General features: G+C 38.1%; 3 protein-coding genes across 3 annotated transcripts; all 3 read left to right on the plus strand.

Annotated features, from left to right (window-relative positions):
* The first annotated feature begins 2,353 nt into the window (after positions 1–2,353).
* Positions 2,354–3,044, plus strand: LOC149045882 (uncharacterized). The gene is made up of 2 exons (XM_089205969.1): positions 2,354–2,899; positions 3,006–3,044. Exons 1-2 carry the CDS (start codon positions 2,354–2,356, stop codon positions 3,042–3,044), a joined length of 585 nt encoding a protein of 194 aa, XP_089062095.1.
* Positions 2,887–4,635, plus strand: LOC149045883 (uncharacterized). Its single transcript, XM_089207198.1, has one exon. The coding sequence runs from the start codon at positions 3,074–3,076 to the stop codon at positions 4,373–4,375; it is 1,302 nt and encodes a 433-aa protein (XP_089063324.1). The 5' UTR covers positions 2,887–3,073; the 3' UTR covers positions 4,376–4,635.
* A 12,021-nt stretch (positions 4,636–16,656) lies between these two features.
* LOC149045884 (uncharacterized protein F54H12.2-like) lies at positions 16,657–17,214 on the plus strand. The gene has a single exon (XM_089205970.1). The coding sequence runs from the start codon at positions 16,657–16,659 to the stop codon at positions 17,212–17,214; it is 558 nt and encodes a 185-aa protein (XP_089062096.1).
* Positions 17,215–24,017: the final 6,803 nt, after the last annotated feature.

Below are 24,017 nucleotides of genomic sequence, written 5' to 3' on the forward strand. Positions count from 1 at the left end.
TAGTACTGACATGATTTCGAGTGAAATTGGTGTTAAAAATCGAGTAAGTTTATCAAAGACCAAATATTTCAAGAGCCCGTAGCAAATTACGAGTGCAATTTGTAGTCTTTGAAAATTTTTCAAGTGCCTCTTTACAAGAAATTGCACGAGAAATCACTATGTTACTTAGAAATAATATACATGAAAAAGGCATCTCTCAAAGGCAAGGCAAACGAAATTTTTACAGCGTGCAAGTTATATGTAATTTGTATTCATGTTTCAGCTTTGCACTCGTATTACATGACAAATGCACTTGGTTTCAGCCAACCAGAAGCGCGTAAATTTTTCGTGAATAATTTTTAATATAGGTAACAACATGATTTTGAGTGCAATTTGGTGTTAGCAAGCACAAGTAAATTTTTCAAAGACAACAAAACTGCATTCGTGTTACAACTTTGCACTTGCATTGCATGAAAAATGGACTTGTTTTCAGCCATTCAGAAGTGCGTAATTTTTTTCAGGTATATTATAACACGCAGGTAAAGAGTGAAATTTCGGATCAAGTTACCGACGAATACACACCGACCCAACAAATAGCAAAAGGAAAGGCAAATGAGAGGTTTATAAGCATGCCAAGCACCATAAAGCAAAGAAAGCACTCGACCACGACTCGTGTTTCCCCCTTTGTGCTCCAGCTGCTTGCTGCTGCTTTACAACAAAACGAAGCTTCTTTATTTGTTAACGTCACTCATTTGATATTAAAAGGGAGCTATTCACGCTTGAAATTATTGTCATTAGAGGCTAATTTCCACTATTTCACATCTTATCTGCACTCTTCTGTAGTTTTGAGAAATGAATACATCAGATGACGCAGTAGAAAATATTCCGCTTTTGTTTTCAATTTCTGATTGGTCCATTCTTTTTTGAAACCAACGACTGGCGTCAAATTTATGTGCAGAAGGCGTCTGACAGAACATTCTAGAATGATAAATGTTTGCAGCCTTGAATGCGACGTAACTAAACATTATCCATTGTCCTAAGTAAATTTTAAGAGTTGATGGGAGCGAGATGGTTTTATAAAACCCTTGTATAAACAATTCTTTTTGCCTAAAACGTTTTTGCTTAAAAATTTTCTCAAACAAGAAATTCAATGACATTTTGGTTTTGGATCTTCGGCTGGTTCCTCTGCATCCTCACGATGGTTGTAAATAGATACATTGCCGTGGTGAAACCTTTGAAATACTTGACTTTTATGAAGCGCTGTCGAGTCATTCAAATGTTTTTTACATTTTGGAGAATTCCTTTTCTTTTCTCTCTTACTTTTTCTTTATTGTCGATTAGACTCAATTCATACGAACATGCGATGACCATCGTCAGCTATTTGTATTTGCTTTTCGAGATAAACTTGTGCGTAAAGTTGATCTTTTTTCTTGCACCCATCAGTTTTTTGTTCAATTTATAATCTGAACTCTAGGGATCGCACTGTAGCCAGGCAACTGAATTTTAATCATCGGATCGTTAAAGTTCAAACTCAGAACAAATCAGCTGTAAAATGGGTGGTTTTGGTAACGTGTGTGTTTCTATTGTGTTATGGAATATTCTTGCGTTATAGTTTATAATTTTTAACTGGTCATAAATGTGGTAACGATTTTTATTATAAAATAAGTCTGCAAGTTATTAACTCCGGAATAAACCGTAAAGTTTACACTTTCTTCAAAAGAGATATAAAGTAAGAATGCAAAAGGCTTCTCTTCAAAAGGCGTCGTTATTTAACAGCAGAGCATTTCCGACGCAAGAAAAACATTAGCTGATGCATATACTTAAAACTTTCCTCGATTCCGAGGACTTCCGGTTCAGAATCAAAAAGCTTCCAATGAAACAAAGATAAGTCTCCTGTTAAAGAGAAGTAGTTTTGATAATACCTCATATTGATTATTTTGAGGCCATACTTTGCTGGAGAAAATGTTTTTCTTAAATTAATCATGTAGGCTAGCATGTATTTTAGTCCTAGAAACATCTGGTTCCTGTAACTGTGAGCTTGCGTTTTATATTTTAAAGATACAGCGTAAAAAAATATCATTGTCCTCCTCAATTTTGCTGTGTTTTTTACTGCATGTTCTCTTAAATGTTTTAGAGTATTAAGCTCTTGTTGATGAATTACGTGATAACTTTGAAACGATAAACACTGGAAAAAAAGTGCTGAATTGCCTGACTTTTCGTCAACGACAGTCGATTTGCATATGTGCAACTTCCCCATCAGCTGTCACGGTTTAATTTCACGGGGAGTTGACGATCACCTTAAACAGGCAATGTTCACATAAGATTCATTGATATATATAGATACCAACCATCGATTCTTCAAAAATTGAACCAGATGGAGCGCAAGGTGTATACTGGACCTTCAAGGGAACCATACCTTAATACATATATTGACAAATTAAGGCAAGAAATCAGTGATGAGACTTTGCACAATCTACGATGTCCACGTAATAATCTAACCAAACGTGAGAGAGCAGCTTTGTTTAGACTAAGCAACAACACGGACATAATCATCAAGCCCGCAGATAAAGGCGGAGCTACGGTCATCATGAATGCAAAGGACTATGTAAAGGAGGCTAAACGCCAACTGGACAATGAAGAATATTACAAGAGAGTAGGAAGAGATCTCACTCTTGAACACGAACAGCTCATAAACCAGTGCTTAGATACACTTATGGACGACGGAGAATTAGAAGAAGAAGTAGCTAAACTCTTAAGACCAGCACAATCAAGGACTCCTATATTATATATGCTCCCCAAAATACACAAAGTTAACAATCCAGGTAGACCAGTAGTATCCTCCGTGAACAGCCACACGGAGAAGCTATCAGCTTATGTGGACGAATTTTTGAGACCTATAGCAGAAAAGCTACCGTCATACGTACAAGATACCACACACTTCATTAAGCGAATACGGAGTTTGGGCAAGTTACCCGAAAAGTGTTACTTAGCAACTCTGGACGTATCAAGCCTATATACGAATATAGACACAGACGAAGGACTCACTATTGTGGAGGAAGAGCTAGGCAAAACGAACCAGAACAAGCCATCACCGATGACATTATCGTGTCTCCTCGAGAAGGTTCTTAAGCTTAACAACTTTACCTTTGGCAATGAACACTACATTCAAATCAAAGGAACAGCCATGGGAACCAGAGTCGCTCCCAACTTTGCAAACGTATACATGGGTAGACTTGAAGAAAGATTCGTGTACCAAACAGAGTGGATGGACCATATCATACTCTGGGTACGCTTTATAGATGATATATTCCTTATCTGGAAAAGTGATAAAGACTCTTTGATTAATTTCATAAATTACCTTAACAGTGTAGCACCCTCAATCAACTTTACACACGAAATCTCTGCACATTCAGTGAATTTCCTTGATACGACCGTTCTAAAGGAAAATCAAGGCAACATCAGTACAGATGTTTATCAGAAACCAACTGATACTCATCCATACCTCCATTGGACATCAGCACATCCACCTCATCTGAAACGGAGCATCCCATACAGTCAAGCCTTGAGGTTGAGGCGAATATGCTCTTCAACAGACACATTGAAGAAACGAATCCTGGAATATTCGGATTTCTTTGTAGCGTGTGGTTATGCACAACGCAAAGTTCTCCACGAAATGCAGAAAGTGCTAACATTGACTCAAGAGGAATGTTTACAGACCAAAGAACGTGAACCAACAGATCGAATTCCTCTGGTTACTACATTCAACCCCCATACCACATTTATTGCAGAAATTGCTAAACGAAATTGGAACTTTCTCAAATCAAAAGAAAGATTATCACTCATCTTCAACAAGCCACCTTTAGTAGCTTACCGACGACCGAAAAGTCTACGAGACAGACTTGTTCGTTCAAGATTTGTAAATGAAACACCTCAGAATTTGATACCAAAGGGATGTAGAGCATGTGAAAGAACGAAGTGTAGTTGGTGTAAAAAGATCAACCAGACCACAACTTTCACCAGTCCCAATAACAACAAGACCTATACCATATTTCATACAGTGGACTGCCAATCGTCATGGATCATTTACATAATCGAGTGCAACATTTGCAAACTTCAATACATTGGTAAAAGCGAAACTGCATTTAATCTACGGTTAAACAATCACAGAAACCATATTAAAAAGGGAGTGAGTAGCTGCGAACTCACGGAACACTTTTTACATAACAAACGAACTCACGACTTTAACAATAATGTTACCATAACCATTATAGAGCAAATCCGAAAAGATCATTTAGAGACTGACAAAAAGAAAGAAGTTCTTAGAGAAAGAGAGATTTTTTGGCAAAGAACATTAAACTCCTTTCAGCCATATGGACTAAACAAAAGAACTGGATAAAGCTTTTACGCGAAAACCTTTATAAAGTTTTAGGTACATAAATTGTTTATAACATACGTTATAAAGGTTTTAAAACTGTTTACCAATTAGAAACACTAATTGTTTACGAGAGATTTTACTCAGCATTTAATTAAGCAACATGCACTGTACTACGTCACACAATTAACCAATTACGACTCTGTAACAATTGCATGTTAAGGCCCCTGAGGAAGGCAAATGCCGAAACGCGTCGGGTCTTTAATAAAGCGTTGAAAACGGAAGCACATTCTCCATTGTGCAAATTATATATATACTTTTAATTTCCTCGTTTTCATCTGAAAATTTTTTCACATTCGGTGGCGTAGGCAACAATGATATAACGTTTCCAACACTTTTTATTCTATGAAAACTTATCACGGAGATGCTAGTTAAGGAAGACCTTCGTTCGACTAAAAATGAACTACTTCACAAATATTCAAGTTATGTAATCCATCGGTCTTATGTCAGGAGAGATAGTCAAAAGAAATGCTTTAATGGAATTTTACAATTACGTTTTCTTGATAAGTCTTTGTGAAATGCTTTTAATTCCTGCTCGTATGTTTAGCAAACAATTTTCCAAAGAAAAGTGACGCACTTGACTCACAAGTCTTTCACATGATGACCTTTAAAACGAGTATGAAAAAGAGTTATTTGGTTGCAACTGATACAAAACAAACTGTAGATAAATCTATTTTATTAGACGTTTTGGTGTGTAGCATCGCCGAGTATTTTTCCGCGTCCGAAGTGCTTTACGACAGAACAGTGCTTAAAACGTTTTTAACTTAATAATAAAAGGGGGTGATTTACGCTTAACACTAACCGATAATTTTGAAATTATTGCTATTTGAAATACTTGTTTTTGAAATATTTAATTCGCATCTTATTTGCACTATCATGCTGTACCGATAGTCCAAAAAAAAGGACTGCCCGAATTTTACTTTAATTAAAACGCACTAGAAGATAAAGTCAAAAATGTCCCGCGTTTGTTATCAATTTCTGATTGCAATTGGTTTATTCTTCTTGAAAACCTATAAACAGACGTCAAACTGCGTACACGAAGCGTCCGACAAGAACGTTGTTAAGTGATGGATGTTTGCAGCCTTGAATATGATATAACTAAACAGCATATAATTCCCTTATTTACTATTGGTTGGTTGGTTGGGGGCCAGATGGATGAATAAAAACTCTACATAAACACGATTAAATTTCGTACCGTTAAAACCTTTCAAAACACTCTTGGCTTGACCGAAGAAACAAATTGAAAAGTCCTAGACAGCCATTTAGAAGAAATTCAATGGAAACGTGGTTTTGGGTTCTCGGCTGGTTCCTCAGCATTCTCACGATGGCTGTAAATGGATTTGTCATCTTCCTCGTCTGCATTAAACGTCACCTTCGCACCAAAACCAACGTATTTGTCGTGTCTTTAGCAGTGGCTGATCTTGGTGTTGGAATGATTGCTGTTCCTTCACTTTTTTTCTGCAGCCTTGCAACCGAATGCACTCCACGCTCAAAAGAGGGATTAATTGTGATATATGTAAGGGTGTTCATTCTTTACATCTCTGGAACAAATTTGTTTAGTTTGGTACTAGAACGTTATGTTGCTGTTGTGAACCCTTTGAAATACTTGACTTTTATGAGGCATCGCCGAGTCATTCAAATGGTTCTAACATCTTGGGGAATTCCTTTTCTTTTCTCTCTTACTTTAGTGTCGATTAGACCTAGTGGAATCGATCTTGCCAGGACTATGCTCGGCTACTTGGGTTTGCTTTTCGAGATAATCTTGTGCGTAATTCTAATTTTTTTTCTTGCATCCATGTTTTTTGTTATTTACTCAAGAGATCGCATTTTAGCTAAGCAATTACGGTTGAATCATATGGTGGCTAGAGCTAAAACTCAGAACAAGGCGTCAGCGGTAAAATGGGTGGCATTGGTAACGTGTGTGTTTCTATCGTGTTACGGAATAATGATGCGTTGTAGTTTATTATTTTTAACTGGTCAATCATGTAACGATTTTCATTACAAAATACCTCTACAAGTTATTAACTCTGGAATAAACCCTATAGCTTATGCTTTCTTCAAAAGAGATATACAACAAGAATGCAAAAGACTTCTCTTCAAAAAGGCGTCGTTAATAAACTACAGAACAGATCCGATGCAAGAAAAACAGAGTAGTTAAGAACAACCATTAAAAAGAAATTCAATGGAAACGTGGTTTGGGGTTCTTGGCTGGTCTGCAGTCAACGTCAGCTTCGCACCAAAACCAACACATTTGTCGTTTCTTAAGCGGTGGCTGATTTTGGTGTTGGGATGTTCGCTGTTCCTCCTCGCTTTTTCTGCAACCTTACAACCGAATGCACTCCACGCTTTGAAACCTTTGAAATATTTGACTTTAATTTGCAGCAACATTTACTTTGGGGTAATTTTTTTTCTTTAAACCATTGAAGCTGACTTGTATTTTGATATAAGAAACATCTGGTTCTTAAAAAATATGAGCTTGCCTTGCATAATAAAATAAAAAGAGTGAAAACATATCATATTCCTTGTCAATTGATGTGTCCGGTTTCGTAATAGATGGCTCGATCCACGCGTAGTTCAATCCGACGACACCATACAAAATATGGTTAGAATCTTAACGTTGACAAAGAGCTGTGTGCAACATTTCGTTGGCATAGTATCCGTCCATTCCTAGATAGAGGTCGTGCTTCGAGGACTTTCGACCTTCAACAATCCATTTGAAACCTTGACCTAAAGCAATTTCTTGCCTAGTTTTACTATTGATCTATGAACGAATATTTTGCAAGGAAGCCTTTCGCAGCAATCTTCAAGTTTGTAGCATCGCTTATGACCAGTGAAGCATCTGTATCGTCCAATCTTCTCTCTCTCCCCCTACAGGGGATAAATGAGACCAGTCCCATGGAGCCAAGTTTTGCTACAGAGAAGTCAAGAGAGTAAGTCAACAGTTGATGTTCTCTTGAGAGGTTGAAAGGAATTATCCTCGTGAGGATATCCTATTCTTTTATCTTTGGCTTTCACCTTTTATTGGAAATTGGAAAAAATACACCTATTACTTCGACCGTAATTTTCGAGGCAGGTGTAGTTTGAAATAAAGGAGAGACTTCTATCGCGAAATTGCAAGGGAATCGAAAAAAAAAATGATGGCGATTCCAGGAAGATCGAGCGAGCTGATAGTTAATAAAATGAAATGGAAATAAATTAGATAATTTGGAATTTAGCAGTAGCTCTTCGAAAGGCTAGTGTTCGTGCGCTGTCTAATTTGAATCAGGACAACGATTTTAATAACTGGCGAGTTATCTACATGCAATAGTTGTGGTATTGCTAGGGTCGCCGCGATATTTTTACCTCTTTATTAGAGTCCACTAAGTCTTACAAATAGCCAACTATCACTTACGATCTCAAAAAACTAACCGAAAAGCTTGTCCTTGGTATTCAGCCCGTTGTTCAAAGTCGGAAAACTCATTTGAGTTACAAATCATTTAAAAAATTAAAATTCATGAATTTACTATCAGTCTTGCACGTGGAAAGAGCTTACAAACTAAAAAAGAAATTCAGCGTCTTTTTCAGCCAGTTTGTGGCCAAGAAAGAGGTCATTTATTAACTTATTAACTTGGATATCGTCAGTTCTGCGAAAAGCGGCGATTGTTCCTTTAAATCTGCAGATCAGAGTGTTGAAAATTTCGACGGCGCGAATTGATGGATGAAACTCTGTTCCGACTTTTCCCAAGGTAAATAGCTTATGTATTAATACACATTGGATTCAAGTACAGTGTTCTTCTTCTTGTTGTTACCGTTGAAAATTAAATTACAGAGTGACATGTAGAAGGGGGAACTTATTAGACAGTACAGCACGGAAGGAAACTTGCCGTTAGGTTCTCTTTATCAGCCTCGCAGGACGCGCGTTTCTTAGCCCGCCGTAAGATTTGAGAAGAGTCGGGGAGAAGTTTGCCTTGGGCGTGGTTCTAATAATGAGGTCACAAGTGCCAGGCCCCTTTCAGACCTTTGGCTGGCTCGCGTTGCTTAAGGCCTTTTACTTCCCGGCGGGCGAAGAAAAGCCCGCGCCGAAGCGATAATAATGATGGTGTGCTCGCATAACTTTCTCCATTTTAGTGTTAGATATCCAGAGGTCGGCTGATTTTGTAGATTGAAGTGTCTCGCACTTTTTTACGATGTCGTGGTCACGTCTTTTTTGTTTCCATTTTTTAGACACGAAATGCAAACTTAATTTTAAAGGATACCTAGGCCTGTAAAACCAAATTCTTAACGTTACCTGGTCAGAGTTTCAAGAAGGACTTTTGAATGTAGGTAACCTGGGTATGATTTAGCTGCATTCACTTTAGAAAGTAAGTTGAATTATAGAGGCATTATGATTGGTAAAACGGTTGCCTTTTCACGGCGATTCATTTTCTTTTTTTTCAGGAAAGAGATTGCATAGTTTGGAACGTCAACCGCTATTCACAGCAATACTTGATTTTCTTTATCCAGGTAAAAGGTCTTGACGACTTACACAACCAACACACGTAGTATACCTCCGAAAAGCCATTTTCCGTTCTCTGCTCAGTCGAAAGGCAACGCCTGTAATCCATTATAAGTGACCTCGGCACGCTTATACTCAAACTGCGTGCGTATCTGTTGGCGTCCCCATGGCAGCAAGATACTGGCACAGGGCACGTGGCTCATCCCGTAACATCATGTGTAATACTCGTAAAGTATTCAACAAAACATTCTACCTTTCTCTTCACAGCTGAGATGTTTTGGGAAACGATATTTTTCTCAACTAATTCTTCGTTCACAGTACTTCGGGACTGAAGAATGTGATAGATGTAACAGGGGTCTGTTGAATATATTCAGTTGCGGAGCTAAAAAAATATCTTGTTTTTTATCTTTATGTTTTGCGCCCTAATCATTCACCTTTTTCCGCGCTTCAATTAATTTCCTTGTTTTTTATCTTAATTTTAATTGGCTCCTTGTGATAGCTTCTTTGTCTCAGATTGGACGTTGTGATCGTTTCTGTGTTGGTTTCATAACACGTACGAGAAAAGCACTCTGATGGAATAGATGGTTTTTTTTTCCATCTTTTGGTCATCTGCGAATCAGCGATGGGTTCGTACTGCTACACAAAAAGGGTGCATTTGGCGTGCAATGCTCTCTGAATAATGGTGATCTGCTTATTTTAAGTAGAAGAGGTGGAAGAAATTTTCAAAAATGGATTCGTTTTCAGCCAATCAGGTTGACGCACATAGTTTTTTCATGTATATTATTACAGGCAGATAGAGAGTGAAATTTCGGATTAAGTTACCGACGAATACACACCGACCCGCAAATAGTAACAGGAAAGGCAAATGAGAGGTTTGTAAGCACGCCAAGCGCCAAAAAGCAAAGAAAGCACTCGACTACGTCTCGTGTTTCCCCCTACATTTCTTCTGTGCTCCAGCTGCTGCTTGTATTTGTTAACGTCACTCATTTGATATTAATTTCAACCGATTTCCGCTTGAAATTATTGTCATTTGAAACATGTGTTGTTCTTGGCCAAATAGAGGCTAATTGTCACTAAATAAACACGGAATAAACCGTAAAGTTTACGCTTTCTTTAAAAGAGATATATGGCAAGAATGCAAAAGGCTTCTTTTAAAAAAGCGCCGTTAATTAACGACTGAATAGTTCCGACGCAAAAAAAGCATTAGCTGATGCATATGCTCAAAACTTTCCCAGATTCCGCGGACTTCCCGGTTCAGAATCTATTCGTGACATATTAATTCTTATCTTTATTGCTGTTCAGCTTAAAAGCTTCCGATGAAACAAAGATAAGTCACTTGTTGAAGGGAAGTAGTGTTGATATTACAGGTAGTTATGGTGGATTGGAAAGGTTATACAAAGCCACAGGTGTACCTGTCAAAAAACTCAAGAGTATCATGCGGAAGAATTTAATTTACTCTTTGCATAAACCGGTACGAATACGTTATACAAGGAATCCAACTGTAGCTAATAGTATAAATCATCAATGGGCAGCCGATTTAGCAGATATGAAAAATCTCAGTGGATACAACAAAGGGGTAAAATATCTCTTAACGGTTTTAGATGTTTTAAGTAAATACGCTTGGGTGGTTCCTATGAAGAACAAAACCGGTGCAGAACAAAAACGCGCTTTTGAGTCTATTTTTAAAGAAGGGAGAAAGCCGTTACGTCTACAAACGGATAAAGGAAGTGAATTTTACAACAAATCGCTTCAAGAATATCTCAAACAAAAGCTTTGGTCAAATGGAAAGGTTAGCCTTCCAAATACGACAGTTGGGTAGACGCGAAGGAAATAGTCGATTTATGAGTCATGCAAGGTAATCAGAACACGTTTTATCTCACGCTTCCTAGTAACGGATATGACACTATCTACAGAGATAACACTCCAGGGAGATTCAAGGCCAAGCTTCTCAAGACGATCTCTTTACCGGGAAGAGAATGGGAAGTGGCCTTGTCGAGCATTTCATTCCCATCTGCCATATCTTCAAGTATTCGCAATGATTACCGAAGCTTGGTAGACTTGGATTTCATGTGTGGATTAAATCTTAGTATGGATGGTGTAAAAGATCACCACGGTGATTTCATTTCCAGAAAAGAGTATTGGATCCAAGGCAGTAAGATGAATTATTGTTTTTTTTAGAGGGCACGGTAACGAATCTTGCAATCTGATTGGTTCTTTACCCGGTCAGTATTTTCCTATCTCTGCCCACGGGCCACGGTAACGCTTTCGTGAGTCGCCGAGTACATCCAAACTTTCGTTGTCATTTTTAATAAATATACCTCGTTTTCCGGCTGGGCAGTATTTTTAAGCAAACACGTCGGTCACTACCTCAAGCCGGTAAATAACTTCTGAATCCTCTCTTTTCTCTCTATCAAATCACTTTGGTTGACAGAAAAATATTGGTTTCAGAATGAATTTGTATAAACAATAGTGTCATTACGTTGGTTGACAAGCGGCCTAAAAACCGTCTGCAATTAATTTTAATCGTTCACAAAAAGTACCCAGAAAGTTGAAACGTGAGGTATTTGGTTACAGTGCAACTGAACGATGGAACTTTCATTCATTTAATATCTGAATTTTCTCGAGCAATTTGTTCATAATGAAAGAGCGAGCGAAGTTTTAATTTAAGTTCTACAACAAATATACGCTCCTGGTGAGTCTTTCCAATTCCGTTCAATTTGAACATTTGTACCTTAAATTGCACAACAGAAATTGAAGGAATTTTTTGAGAAAAGGCTGCATTACATTCCCTTGTGTCTCGTTGGAGTGTGCCGTTCGAATTTAGTTTTTGTGAAGGAAAGATCAGAGTTAAACACGTCATTACAGCAAACAAACGAGCAAACTCTCACAACTTCAAAATAAAAAAAAATTGAATTTACTTACAATTACTTTCCTCGCAGTTTACTTAATGAACAGAGGTTACTCTTCATACATGAATGAATGGTCGATGAGAGTAAATAATACTTTTCGTTAGATCATTGACTGATTTTGAAGAAAACATTGTCGTGACAGCCCTTGCCAAACTAGTTCTGTTGTTTTTCAAATTTTCCTACGCTTTTTTTTTCTTGCGCGCTCTCTAATTGACAGGTGTCAGATTGTGATAGATACTTGTAAAAATAATGTTTCAAAGTTTGTTTGGAAGCCTTTTAAATCACCTTTATCGTTACGGAAATGAAAATGTTTCGCTGAGGCATCTCTCTTTAATTTGCATCACCTCTATTTTAACTACCATTTGCTCACTCAAAAATTGTTCAGTTTCTGGAAGATCTTTCCGTATTTACGGCCCTAAATCATTCGGGTTCTTTCGGAAAGAATTTCGTCAAGTTTAAAAACAATAAATATGTTATTTACCGGCTAAGGGTCGGCCCGTATGGTGAAAAACTGTGACCGAGGTCTTGAAAATGCTGCCCGAGGCTGCCCGAGGCAGCCGTAGGCCTCGGGCAGCATTTTCAAGACCTCGGTCACAGTTTTTGACCATACGGACCGACCCTTAGCCGGCAAATAACATACATGTATGAAATGGGGAGAAAAGAGAAAGATCTATCAGCTTCCAAAGATGGTGTGGATTTTTGGAATAGAAGGATTGCTTTACTCACTTACAGACTGCACAGCAAATTACTCATCAAAGCAAGTGGTATTATAACCAACGATAAAACTTTGCTTTCAGAGAAAAAACATTACAGATGGCCAGAATTTTCATGGGAAAACGTGGGTGGCACGTACAGGTTGAAGATGGACAATGGTGGGATCGATGGAGCATACAGATCTGGACGTGAAAATGCTTTCTACCTCAATCTAGAAATAGCTAAAGCCTTTAATTTAATCATGCCTAGACAAGATGGAAAATATGATTCTTATTATCAAGGTTATGAACTTACTAGTCATGTAACTGTGGAACATTTTAGAGATCCTATAAGCCATACTTTAGATTGGCTTGATGGTACTAAATTATGGGAGATCATTGATGCAAAAGAATCAGGATTTAAAGCAGAAGGACATAGTAGCACTTCCAAATTTATGAAATTTGAAAGTTCAGTCAATTGGTACTTTTACGAACTGGGAAATGCCTATTACAGTCCAATGTATTAAAATCGACCCTTGTACGTGTACACGGATTTGGTGCAGACACAGTTTATGGGTAGATCGGAAACAGATCTTTTGAGAGAAGTGGAATACGACGGGTCTATGAATGGAAATGTCATAAAGAACAGAACCTCAGAATTTACAGTTTATTCCTGTTAGAAAAAACATGTTTGATATAGTAGAAATAGGAATCAGCGAAGTCGATGGAACTCAAACTGAATTTGTAGGAAATAAAAACGAAAATCATTGATACTGTAGTCACGTTATGTTTCAGAAAGCGTGTATATAAATAAAACCCTATTTACCAAGCAACACACACTTTTGGTTTTATCACGATGTGATTACCAAGATGAATTTCTACCTGACATTACCTAGCAATGCAAGTTCACAGATTTATTCTAAAAATAATCCCGGTCATTATAAAGTCACACTACCGAGAAATATTTTTCTACCAGAAGGTGATTGGGAGGTAGCGTTGGCTAGTTTTCTTTTCCGGATATGGTGCCTCGAGTGGACGATTTTATAGATGCGCGAGTACCTATATTGGTTCGCGCGAACATACATACTAAGATCACCAACAGCGACGGAGTACCCATAGCCGTGAAAAGATGGAAAAATAATAGGTGGCAAACTGCCCTAGACGAGAAAGGAGCTACTCAATAGTGGCATAATGCAAAGTGTAATGCCGTGGTGGACTTGCAAAAGTCAGATTGTACGGTATTTCCTACTACCGTACGAAGCGGGTATGAAATTTGGTCGCGTTTTATAAATTTAGTCATGAATCAAATGTACCAGGAGATGGCAGATATCTACGACTATGGCGCAGGGTATATGTATAACCAAAGAAGGAGGTTTGAAGGATGGAAAGATGAAAGTGGAAAAGGGAAATTTCCTCATTTCGAATGGGTGTCGAATGCAAACAGATACGATTTGAAGATCAACAATGAACATGTGCAATACAAGGATGTGTTCGACCCCGATTACTTGCATCCTGTTCCAGACCGAGATAGTCGATCTTTGGAAGAATTGACGAAATCCTGGCTAGCTAATAACCACGTAGACATTGAACTGGAGTTGGCTAAAAAATTCCACTTGATAGAAGAAAAAACAAAAAGTGATGTCACTAAAATCACATGTTTGTCAAGTAGCGTCAGAATAGAACATTTCAGAGATCCCAATTTGAATTTATGGAAATCCACGGATGATCTGTGGAAAATCGTGGATATTCAATGGACTATGGTCGTGGGTCGTTACGTGCGATTCTATTCTTATGTCAATTGGTATTTTTCAGGTTTGGATGAAAAAAATCTATCACACCTATGCGGATCCTAAGAGAACGCGGTTCGTGTACACAGATTTGACACAGACTCAGATCGTGGGTGGTACAGAAACAGATTTATTGAGAGAAGTCTCGTTCACTAATAACGAAAAAGGGAAATATTTATTTGAACCGTTACGTTTACAGTATTTACCTATTCGTAAAAATGTCTTCGACAGCGTAGAAGTGGGAATCAGTGAAACCGATGGCTCGCAAGTAAATTTCAAAGATGGACAGGCGATCTTGACCATCAATTTTAGAAGAAGCGGTAGTGGGTCACGCATTAAAGAAAAATGCGAAAAATGCGAAAAGTGAAAAAAAAGGAGTAGAAGATTTTTTTTCTCTTGGATATTAGACATGGAAGTAAGCGATACTTGTAGTTGGAAAAGCGATATTTGTCCTCATCGCGTTTATAATTTTACCACCACTACGGAAAAATCTGAAGTGGAAGGGAGACAGTCGCGTTTCTTAGGATTGATTCTGGGAATGGATCCTCTCTCTGTGCTCAGAGCTTCAGGACAGATAGCCAAACCGTTTCACAACGGACCTCATTACGATCAGATTCAATACTGGAGTGGTACGAGAGAGATAAACAGGTACCGCGCGGTGATGAACGTGAAGAATACGGTAGATATGTACGAATGTCTACACCTTCTAGAGGTCATTTGGCACGGTGACGATACCCCTCGCATGTACCACGGAAAGCCTGCAGACAAAAACGAATTCCAGAAGTTTGCCGATAGAGTAAAACACGTTTTTCGTTGTATCGTTACGACAGAGAAGAGGGTATGGATACTGCTTACTTAAAGAGACATCTGATGAAAAATTGGCATCGATTCAGAAAACTCCGGCGACGGATCATGAAAAACGGATGGTACTTGACTGAATTGTGGAAAGCCTGTAAAGAATTTTAAAAAAAAGGACCTATTTTCTAAAAAAAATTACAGCCGTGACCAGTTTAACGCAGTTGAAACAGCCCAGACGCAGATGAAAAAAGATGGTACCGCACAGGCAAGTAGAACGTGTACTCGTGATGATGATCAACTCTATTCTAAGAGAAGTCATACCTACTATAAAATGTGTAAATAGCCGTTTTAAGTATGAAAAGTAATCTCATTCTGTAAATCAATTTACTTTTGTTGTAAAAGTTCATTCCTTTTTAAAAAAATAAATATCCCATGACTATAAATACGAATGGTGATTTAATTTTATTATTTTTTGGCAGTATAGAGAGAGAGAGAGAAAAAAAACCCTAAACCCAGCATGCAAGGTGGAAAACTACGATATTATAGACCGGGAATTCGATCTGGACGTGGATTGGGTGGAGTATTGCGTGGAATGGGAAAAATAGCGAGTGCAGCTCTAAGAGGAAATGTGGGACCTGTACTCAAATCTATCGCTCGAAAAACCCTAATAAATTACGGAAAGCGAAAAGCCAAGGATTTTGTTTTTGGTAAATTAACGGGTGTGAAACGTAAAAAGAAAGTCCAAAAAGAAAGTGGAATGAATGGTATAAAAAGGAGAAAAAAAACAGCAAAACGTTTGAGTGATATTTTTACCTACTGAAAAAAAAATATGACACGTGGAAGAAAAAGAAAAAGAAAAAGACAGAAAGGAGGAATCATACGTCCTTCGTCCATAGTACCGTTTCTTGGATCTTCTACCATAATGCCAGGCGCATACCTGAATAGGAAGAAGAAGAAGAAGAAGAAGAAGAAGAAGAAGAAGAAGAAACAGAAAGGAAGAGGACTACCGATAGGACAGATTCTGGGAAAAGTGGGACCGATCCTTGGAGCTGTAGGACCAGCGTATAAAATAGGAAAATTCTTAGGCCAGAAACTCATAAATAATGATAAGAAGAAGTAATAGGAATATTATAACAGATAATTTTTTTATAGAGTTGATTAAAAAAAGATATAAAAGAGCTGGATCACTTTTCATGGAAAAAAAAGAATGGATGAACTTCTTCTAAACAGAGCTTCCAATCCCTTTAAAAATCAAGATTACATGCTGAGATTAGCCAGACAAAGAGGTGGTGGCATGTTAGGACGTCGTAGTAGCGGTCGTCGTCGTCATCGTCGCCAACGAAGATGCCAAAGAGGAGGAGGAAAGTTTTCGGCCGCCAAGGTGCCGATATTTGGAACTCTAGGAACAGGATATCAAATAGGAAAATTCCTAGGTAAAAATCTCTTTAAACTCATGGATATGAAAATGAAGAAAAAGTATTAGTATCTTAGGTAGAAAAAAAAAAAGTCATGAAAAAATCACCCACACGTCGCAGAGAAGTATAAAAAGCTTTTTAGTGAGCGTTTCCTCATCAGTTCTTGAAAGATGAGTATCGTGTTCGGAGGCAGCGAGGCCTCCTCGGCCCACTTCAAATCGGGAGAGGTTGAACATAGTGCTTTAGACCTTTTTACAGTACCACCTACCAACATCACTTACAATGGAAACCGTATCGTGGAAATCAACCCAACCAGTGAAAGTATTACCCCTATAGAATTCGTTTTACCAGGCAGCGGCGAATATATCGATTTTAGCCGAAGTTATTTTCGTATGGATTTGATTCTGAAAAAAACCGATGGAGGAAATCTGGCTGATGCGTCGCAACGTTGGTTGGCTCCAAACGCATTTCACACCATCATCAAACAACCTTCCATCTACGTGAATGGGACTCTGACCACCGAACAAACAGACACGTACGCTTACAAATCGTATCTGGAAACCATACTCAATTATGGAACAGAAGATGAGGAAACGATTCTCAGACCTCAAGGGTATTACTCAGCTCTAAATTATCCACCTCACGACCTGACGTCCAATCAAATCGACAGTAGTACACCTCATGCCGACTACACAGCGTATCCCATATTTACGCCTCTAAGTGCATGACATAAAAAAATAGTTCGTGTATTAGAAGGTCGCTGTCCCTTTGTAATACGTTTGCATGTCAAGGGTCGATTCCCTGTTAAATAACTCGCGAATTAGATTTTATTCACATAGCCATCGGCTGTGAGTGTGACTTCTGCCAAATGAATAGATTCTTGGGCAAGGCTGCAGTTTCAATTCTTTCTGAATCTCTTCAGTAGCCTCCTAACAATGAATTTGTCACGGAAGAATAACAGGAGTCGCGGAGGCCTGCAAACACTTTTTAACTTTCGAAGGAACGGCAACAGACAGTGAATCCTCATTACATTCCATGTTTATTCACGCTATCTTGCTGCTACCAGAGATGTTCACTCGACCGCGACAGGATGCAAATGACTCACTTTTCGTTCGACAACCATGATGCAACGCAAATCAGAGTGCGCACACCGCCTGCGCCGACCCGGCAAGTAGTATCAGGAAAGGCAAATGAGAGGTTTGTAAACATGCCAAGAGCCAAAAAGTAGAGAAAGCACTCGATTACGTCTCGTGTTTCCCCCTACATTTATTTTGTGCTCCAGCTGCTTGCCGCTGCTTTAAAACAAAACAAAGCTTCTTTATTTGTTAACGTCACCCATTTGATATTTAAATGGTGCAATTCACGCTTGAAATTATTGTCATTTGAAATAATTGCTGTTCTCGGCCAAATAGAGGCTAATTTTCACTATTTCACATCTTATTTGCACTCTGCTGTAGTTTTGAGAAATGAAACACATCAGATGATGAAGTAAAAAATATTCCGCTCTTGTTTTAAATTTCTGATTGGTCCATTCTTTCTGAAAACCAATGACTGGCGTCAAACTCTGTGCAGAAGGCTCTGACATAACGTTCTAGGATGATAAATGTTTGCAGCCTTGAATGCGACTTAACTAAACATTATCCATGGTCCTTATTACTTTTCAGGGTTGATCGGAGCCAGATGGTTCTATAGAACCCCAAAATAAACAATTATTTTTGCTTAAAACGTTCTTGCTTAAAAATTTTCTTAAACAAGAAATTCAATGAAATTGTGGTTTTGGATCTTCGGCTGGTTCCTCTGCATCCTCACGATGGTTGTAAATAGATACATTGTCATGGTGAAACCTTTGAAATACTTGACTTTTATAAAGCGCCGCCCAGTCATTCAAATGGTTTTTACACCTTGGGGAATTCCTTTTCTTTTCATTCTTACTTTTTCTTTATTGCCAGTTATACTCAAATCATTCGAACATACGATGACCACCGTCGGCTATTTGTGTTTGCTTTTCGAGATAATAATAATAATAATAATTGATATTTAAACAGGGTGACCCCTTCAGTCGCAAGACTTGTAACAACGGGAGCCCTGTATAACATAAAATAAAAGAGAGTAAAATAAATTATATATATACACATATCAATAAGAACCAACTGATATAAAAATTAACAATGTTCGATTTCAGAATGTTCTAAAAATAGCCTAAGAATAAAAAGCGGAGATAGTCGGGAATCGTTCCTTAGGAGAAAAAGTCTTAATGTTCATCTGACATGTCATTGCACCATGATAGTAAAAATACTTTTTAGCGACATCTATGAAATGAGATGAAATTTAGGAAGAATAATGTCAGTGATTGACGATCTAGTACATCTATGTTGGTTGTCGCTCTGGCTGCGTAACATGAAATAGTCTTTAAAGTATGACGGAACTTCTCCAACCAAGCACTTGTTAACTAACAATGCACAGTGCTTTTCCATAGTTCTTATAAGAGGCGGCCAGCGTAGGTTCTCAAGTATTGATTCCGTGGTTATGTCAGGTTTAAAACCGTATACAATTCTCGCAGCTCGTCCTTGCAGGCGTTCAAGAGTCGTTCTGTTAGTGCTTCTCAAAGGGCAGAAGCACGTATCACAATAGCTCAATATCGGTAGCACCGTGGACAAACAGATCTTATTTGCTGCTTCCGTGGTTAAACAACCTCGTAATCGGGACAGAAGGCCAAGTCCGCTGGCAACTTTTGACATTACATAATTTATGTGATCGTTGAAAGATAAACACTCATCTAGTAAGACTCCAAGATACTTGAAAAACTTTACTTGGCTAACTTCCTTCCCTTCCATGTAGAGCGGACTATGAGATTCAGATCTCATTAGCCTCTGCCAAGTTCCAAATACAATCTACTCAGTTTTCTTTAGGTTAAGGAAGAGACCATTCGCTGTTAGCCAGTTTGAGACAACATTGAGATCAAGACTTAAGTTCAGCTGTAGTTGGTCAATGCTTGAAGCAGCAGAAAAGATAACAGTGTCGTCGGCATACAACATAACACTAGACAGACCAACGGCTAAAGGAAGGTCGTTTATGTAAATAATAAACAGTAGAGGCCTTAACACGGAACCTTGAGGTACTCCGCTACTGATGTTAGCGGCAGACGAAAGGGGATTTTCAATGGACACGCTCTGAGTCCTGTTAGTGAGATAGCTCTCAAACCACGAGAGAGGCTGGTCTTGAATTCCATATCTAGACAACTTGTTTAAAAGACTATCATGAGGAACAGTATCGAAGGCCTTTTTCAGGTCGATAAACACTGCCCCTGTCAATAGCCCTTTGTCCACATGTCCACGAGTTTTGTCTGTAAAGAAGGTAATGGCCAACTGAGTTGAATGATTTGCGCGAAAACCTGATTGATATGGCGAGAGGAGGGAGCTTTCTGATAGGTAGCTATGTAGCTGATGGAAGACAGCTTTCTCCAGAATTTTCGACAGGATCGGTAAAATTGATATAGGCCTGCAATTGTCCAGATCATTTTCGTTTCTAGATTTGAACAAGGGTACAACCTTTGCTTGCTTCCATTCGGACGGGACCGTACCAGATTTAATGAAGAGATTTACCAAATGTGTTACACATTCAGCTATCACAACTGCGCTGTCCTTTAAAAGTCGAGCTGGTAGACCGTCTAGACTAGTGGCTTTCTCGAGTTTTAGGCATTTAAGTTGCTTAAGCACAAACGGCTTACCCATTGCTGTGAACTCAAAGTGTTTCTTTGTAAAATAACTCCTCAGTTGTAGATTTAAAAACTGGTCTTGCATACCTGCACGATTCAGATAACTTGTTCACAACAGATGTAAAGAAAGAGTTGAACAATTTTGAAATGCTTTGTATATCAGTAATAATCTCGTCATCAGCTTTGATACATGTCGGGATAGATTTCAGTTTCGCGTCCAGCAATATTTTATTTACAGATCTCCAGAAAGATTCAGAATCGCTGCTATTCTCTTCGATTAATGATGTTTTATAGCTTTCTTTAGCACGTTTAAGCGTTTCACTGACTTTATTCCGGAGTAGTCGATATGCAGCCAAATCGGTGTGTAATTTTGATCTACGGAATTTCTTGAGACTCGCATCCCGAGCTCTCATGGACAATTACGACCTCTTATTTTTTTGTCGTTTAGTGGAGCGTGTTTGTAACACTCAGCCGTAAAGTTGTACTTCCACAAAGACCAGGCTTCATGGACGTTAGTCGAACTCAACACAGTATTCCACGGGACTTTCTTCAAACTACTGTAGAAAATTCTTGGATCGTATTTAGCATAATTCCTGCACTTTATCATACGAGGTTGTTCCTTGAGGTTGTTTATCTTATAACTGAAATTAGCATATCATGATCGCTCAGACAGGATTCAGCAACTACGGCTCGAGAAATGTTTCGTGGATTTGTGGTGGCAAACAAATTAATAAGTGTAGCGGTGGTTGACGTAGTCCGTGTTGGATCATTAATCAACTGTGTTAAACCAAAGGATTTTCAAATCTCTTTCAACTTTTTGGTTTCGAGGCGTGGTTTCTTAGGCAAATAATCACAGTTGAAGTCGCCGTTGAAAATAATTTCTTTTCCCTCAGCCGCAGCATAGTCCAAGCTGTTGTAAAAGCGATCCATATAATCTAGGTCAGGCTGGCTAACGACTCTTATGGTGGCCGATAGAATGTTCCGAACAGTAAACCTTTAGATTTGGGCAGAAAGATCTCAATCCAAACAGATTCATCAATCTCGAGGTCCGATCGGCGCACAGCATTAATTGACTCACTGACGAACACTGCTACACCGCCTCCTTTATTTACCAATCTATCTCTTCTAAAAAGTGTAAAGCCAGGCAACGACACTTCTGCATTCGACATGTTACCGTTAACGATAATCTTGTGCCTAATTTTAATCTTTTTTCTTATATCCATGTTTCTTGTTGTTTACAATCTGAACTCTTGGGATCGTACTGTGGCCAGGCAATTGAATTTTAATCATCGTGTCGTTAAAATTCAAACTCAGAACAAATCAGCTGTAAAATGGGTGGTTTTGATAACTTGTGTGTTTCCATTGTGTTACGGAATATTTTTGGGTTGTGGTTCATTATTTTTAACTGGTCATAAATGTTGTGACGATTTTTATTACAAAAAAACTCTACAAGTTACTAACTCCGGAATAAACCGTAAAGTTTACGCTTTCTTCCAAAGAGATATAACGAAAGAATGGATAAGGCTTCTTTTCAAAAGACGTCGTTATTTAACAACAGAATAGTTCCGACGCAAGAAAAACATTAGCTGATGGATATACTTAAAACTTCCGGTTCAGAATCTATTCGTGACAGTTAAAAAGCTTCCAAAGAAACAAAGATAAGTCACCTGTTTAAGAGAAGTACTGTTGATAATACATATTCTCTAATATTCAAGACCGCAAATCGATTATTTTGAGGTCGTACTTTACTGGAGAAAATGTTTTTCTTAAATTAATCATTTAGGCCGGTATGTATTTAAGTCCTAGAATCATCTGGTTCTTATTACTACGAGCTTGCGTTGTATATTTTAATGATATAGAGTAAAAAAATATCATTTTCCTCCTCAATTTTGCTGTATTTTTTACAAAAGTCCGCCAGTCCACTGTATTGTGCTCTTGTTGATGAATTAAATTATAACTTTGAAACGATAAATGCTGGAAAACAAGTGCTGAATTCCCTGAATTTCGTCTACGACAGTTGATTTGCATACGTGCAACTTCCCCATGAGCTGTGTTTAATTTAGCGGGGAATTGCACCTTTGTTAGTCAAAGCCTATATTGGATTCATTGATATAAATACTTTTAATTTTCCCTTCTTCATTTGGAAATTTTTCACATTTGGTAGCCTAGGTAACAATGATATAACATTTTCAACACTTATGCCATGAAAACTTTTCTTGGAGATGTTCGCTAAGGAAGACCTTCGTTTGACTAAAAAGGATACTATTTGTTTAATTTAGCGGGGAATTGATCATCACCTTAAATAGTCAATACCGATCTAAGATTCATTGATATAAATGCTTTTAATTTTCCCTTTTGCATTTGGAAATTTTTTCACATTCGGTAGCGTAGGTAACAATGGTATAACATTTCCAACACTTTTTTATTCCATGAAAACTTGGAGATGCTCGTTAAGGAAGACCTTCGTTCGACTAAAAATGAAATACTTGACAAGTATTCAAGTCATGTAATCCATCGGTCGCATGTCAAGAGAGATTGTCAAAGGCAAACGCTTTCAGGAAATTTTACAAAGTTACGTTTTCTTGATAAGTCTTTGTGAAACGCTTTTAATTTCTGTTTGTGTGTTTAGCAAACAATTTTTTAAAGAAAAATGACGCACTTGACCCACAAGTCCTGCACATGATGACCTTTAAAACGAGTATGAAACGAGATATTTGGTTGTAACTGATGTAGAACAAGTTGTGGATAAATATATTTTCTTAGACGTTTTAGTGTGTAGTATCGCTGAGTATTTTTGTGAGTTGTGCCGTATTTTGACGAGCCCGTATGGCGAGTAAAAATACAAACAACGCCGCTTCCGAAGTACTTTAACGCTTAACACTAACGATTGATAATTTTGAGATTATTGTTATTTGAAATATTTGTTGTTGGCTAAGTTTTGTTAATTTGCATCCTATTTGCCCTATCATGCTATACTGATTGTCTCAAAAAAAGGCCGCCGTAATTTACACTGACGTCTGTTTACTGGTTTTCAAAAATAATGAACCAATTGCAATCAGAAATTGATAAAAAACGCGGAACTTTTTTTCGAATTCATCTTCTAATGTGTTTTAATTCAAAGAAAATTACGGCAGTCCTTTTTTGAGACTTTTTGGGATGCGAATTAACAAAACTTGTCAGACGCTTCGTGCACGGAGTTGAACTCCGTGCTCGAAGCGTCTGACAAGAACGTTCTTAAGTGATGGGTGTAGGTTGGATGGGGCCAGATGGTTGATTAAAAACTAGATATACACACAATTACATTTTCATCCCTAAAACCTTTCAAAACACTCTTGGCTTGACCGAAGAAAGCAATTGAAAAGTCCTAGACAGCCATTTAGAAGAAATTCAATGGAAACGTGGTTTTGGGTTCTCGGCTGGTTCCTCAGCATTCTCACGATGGCTGTAAATGGATTTCTCATCCTCCTCGTCTGCAGTAAAAGTCAGCTTCGCACCAAAACCAACGCATTTGTCGTGTCTTTAGCAGTGGCTGATTTTTGTGTTGGAATGATTGCTGTTCCTTCACTCTTTTTCTGCGGCCTTGCAACCGAATGCACTCCACGCTCAAAAGAGGGATTTATTGTGATGTTTGTAAGGGTTTTCATTGTTTACAGCTCTGGAGCAAACTTGGTTTTTTTAATACTGGAACGTTTCGTTGCTGTTGTAAAACCTTTGAAATACTTGACTTTTATGAAGTGCCGTCGAGTCATTCAAATAGTTGTAACATCTTGGGGAATTCTTTTTCTTTTCGCTGTTACTTTAGTGTCCATTAAACTT

The sequence above is a fragment of the Pocillopora damicornis genome, chromosome 5, assembly GCF_964200805.1.
Source record: "Pocillopora damicornis chromosome 5, jaPocDami1.2, whole genome shotgun sequence".
Taxonomy (NCBI): domain Eukaryota; kingdom Metazoa; phylum Cnidaria; class Anthozoa; order Scleractinia; family Pocilloporidae; genus Pocillopora; species Pocillopora damicornis.

What these genes read in the sequence shown, in the direction of transcription:
- LOC149045882 (XM_089205969.1), top strand. Translation starts at nt 2,354, where the DNA reads ATGGAGCGCAAGGTGTATACTGGACCTTCAAGGGAACCATACCTTAAT. An exon ending in CAGAAAAGCTACCGTCATAC is followed by an intron (nt 2,900 to 3,005) that starts GTACAAGATACC and finishes ATACGAATATAG; the next exon opens with ACACAGACGAAGGACTCACT.
- LOC149045883 (XM_089207198.1), top strand. Translation starts at nt 3,074, where the DNA reads ATGACATTATCGTGTCTCCTCGAGAAGGTTCTTAAGCTTAACAACTTT.
- LOC149045884 (XM_089205970.1), top strand. Translation starts at nt 16,657, where the DNA reads ATGAGTATCGTGTTCGGAGGCAGCGAGGCCTCCTCGGCCCACTTCAAA.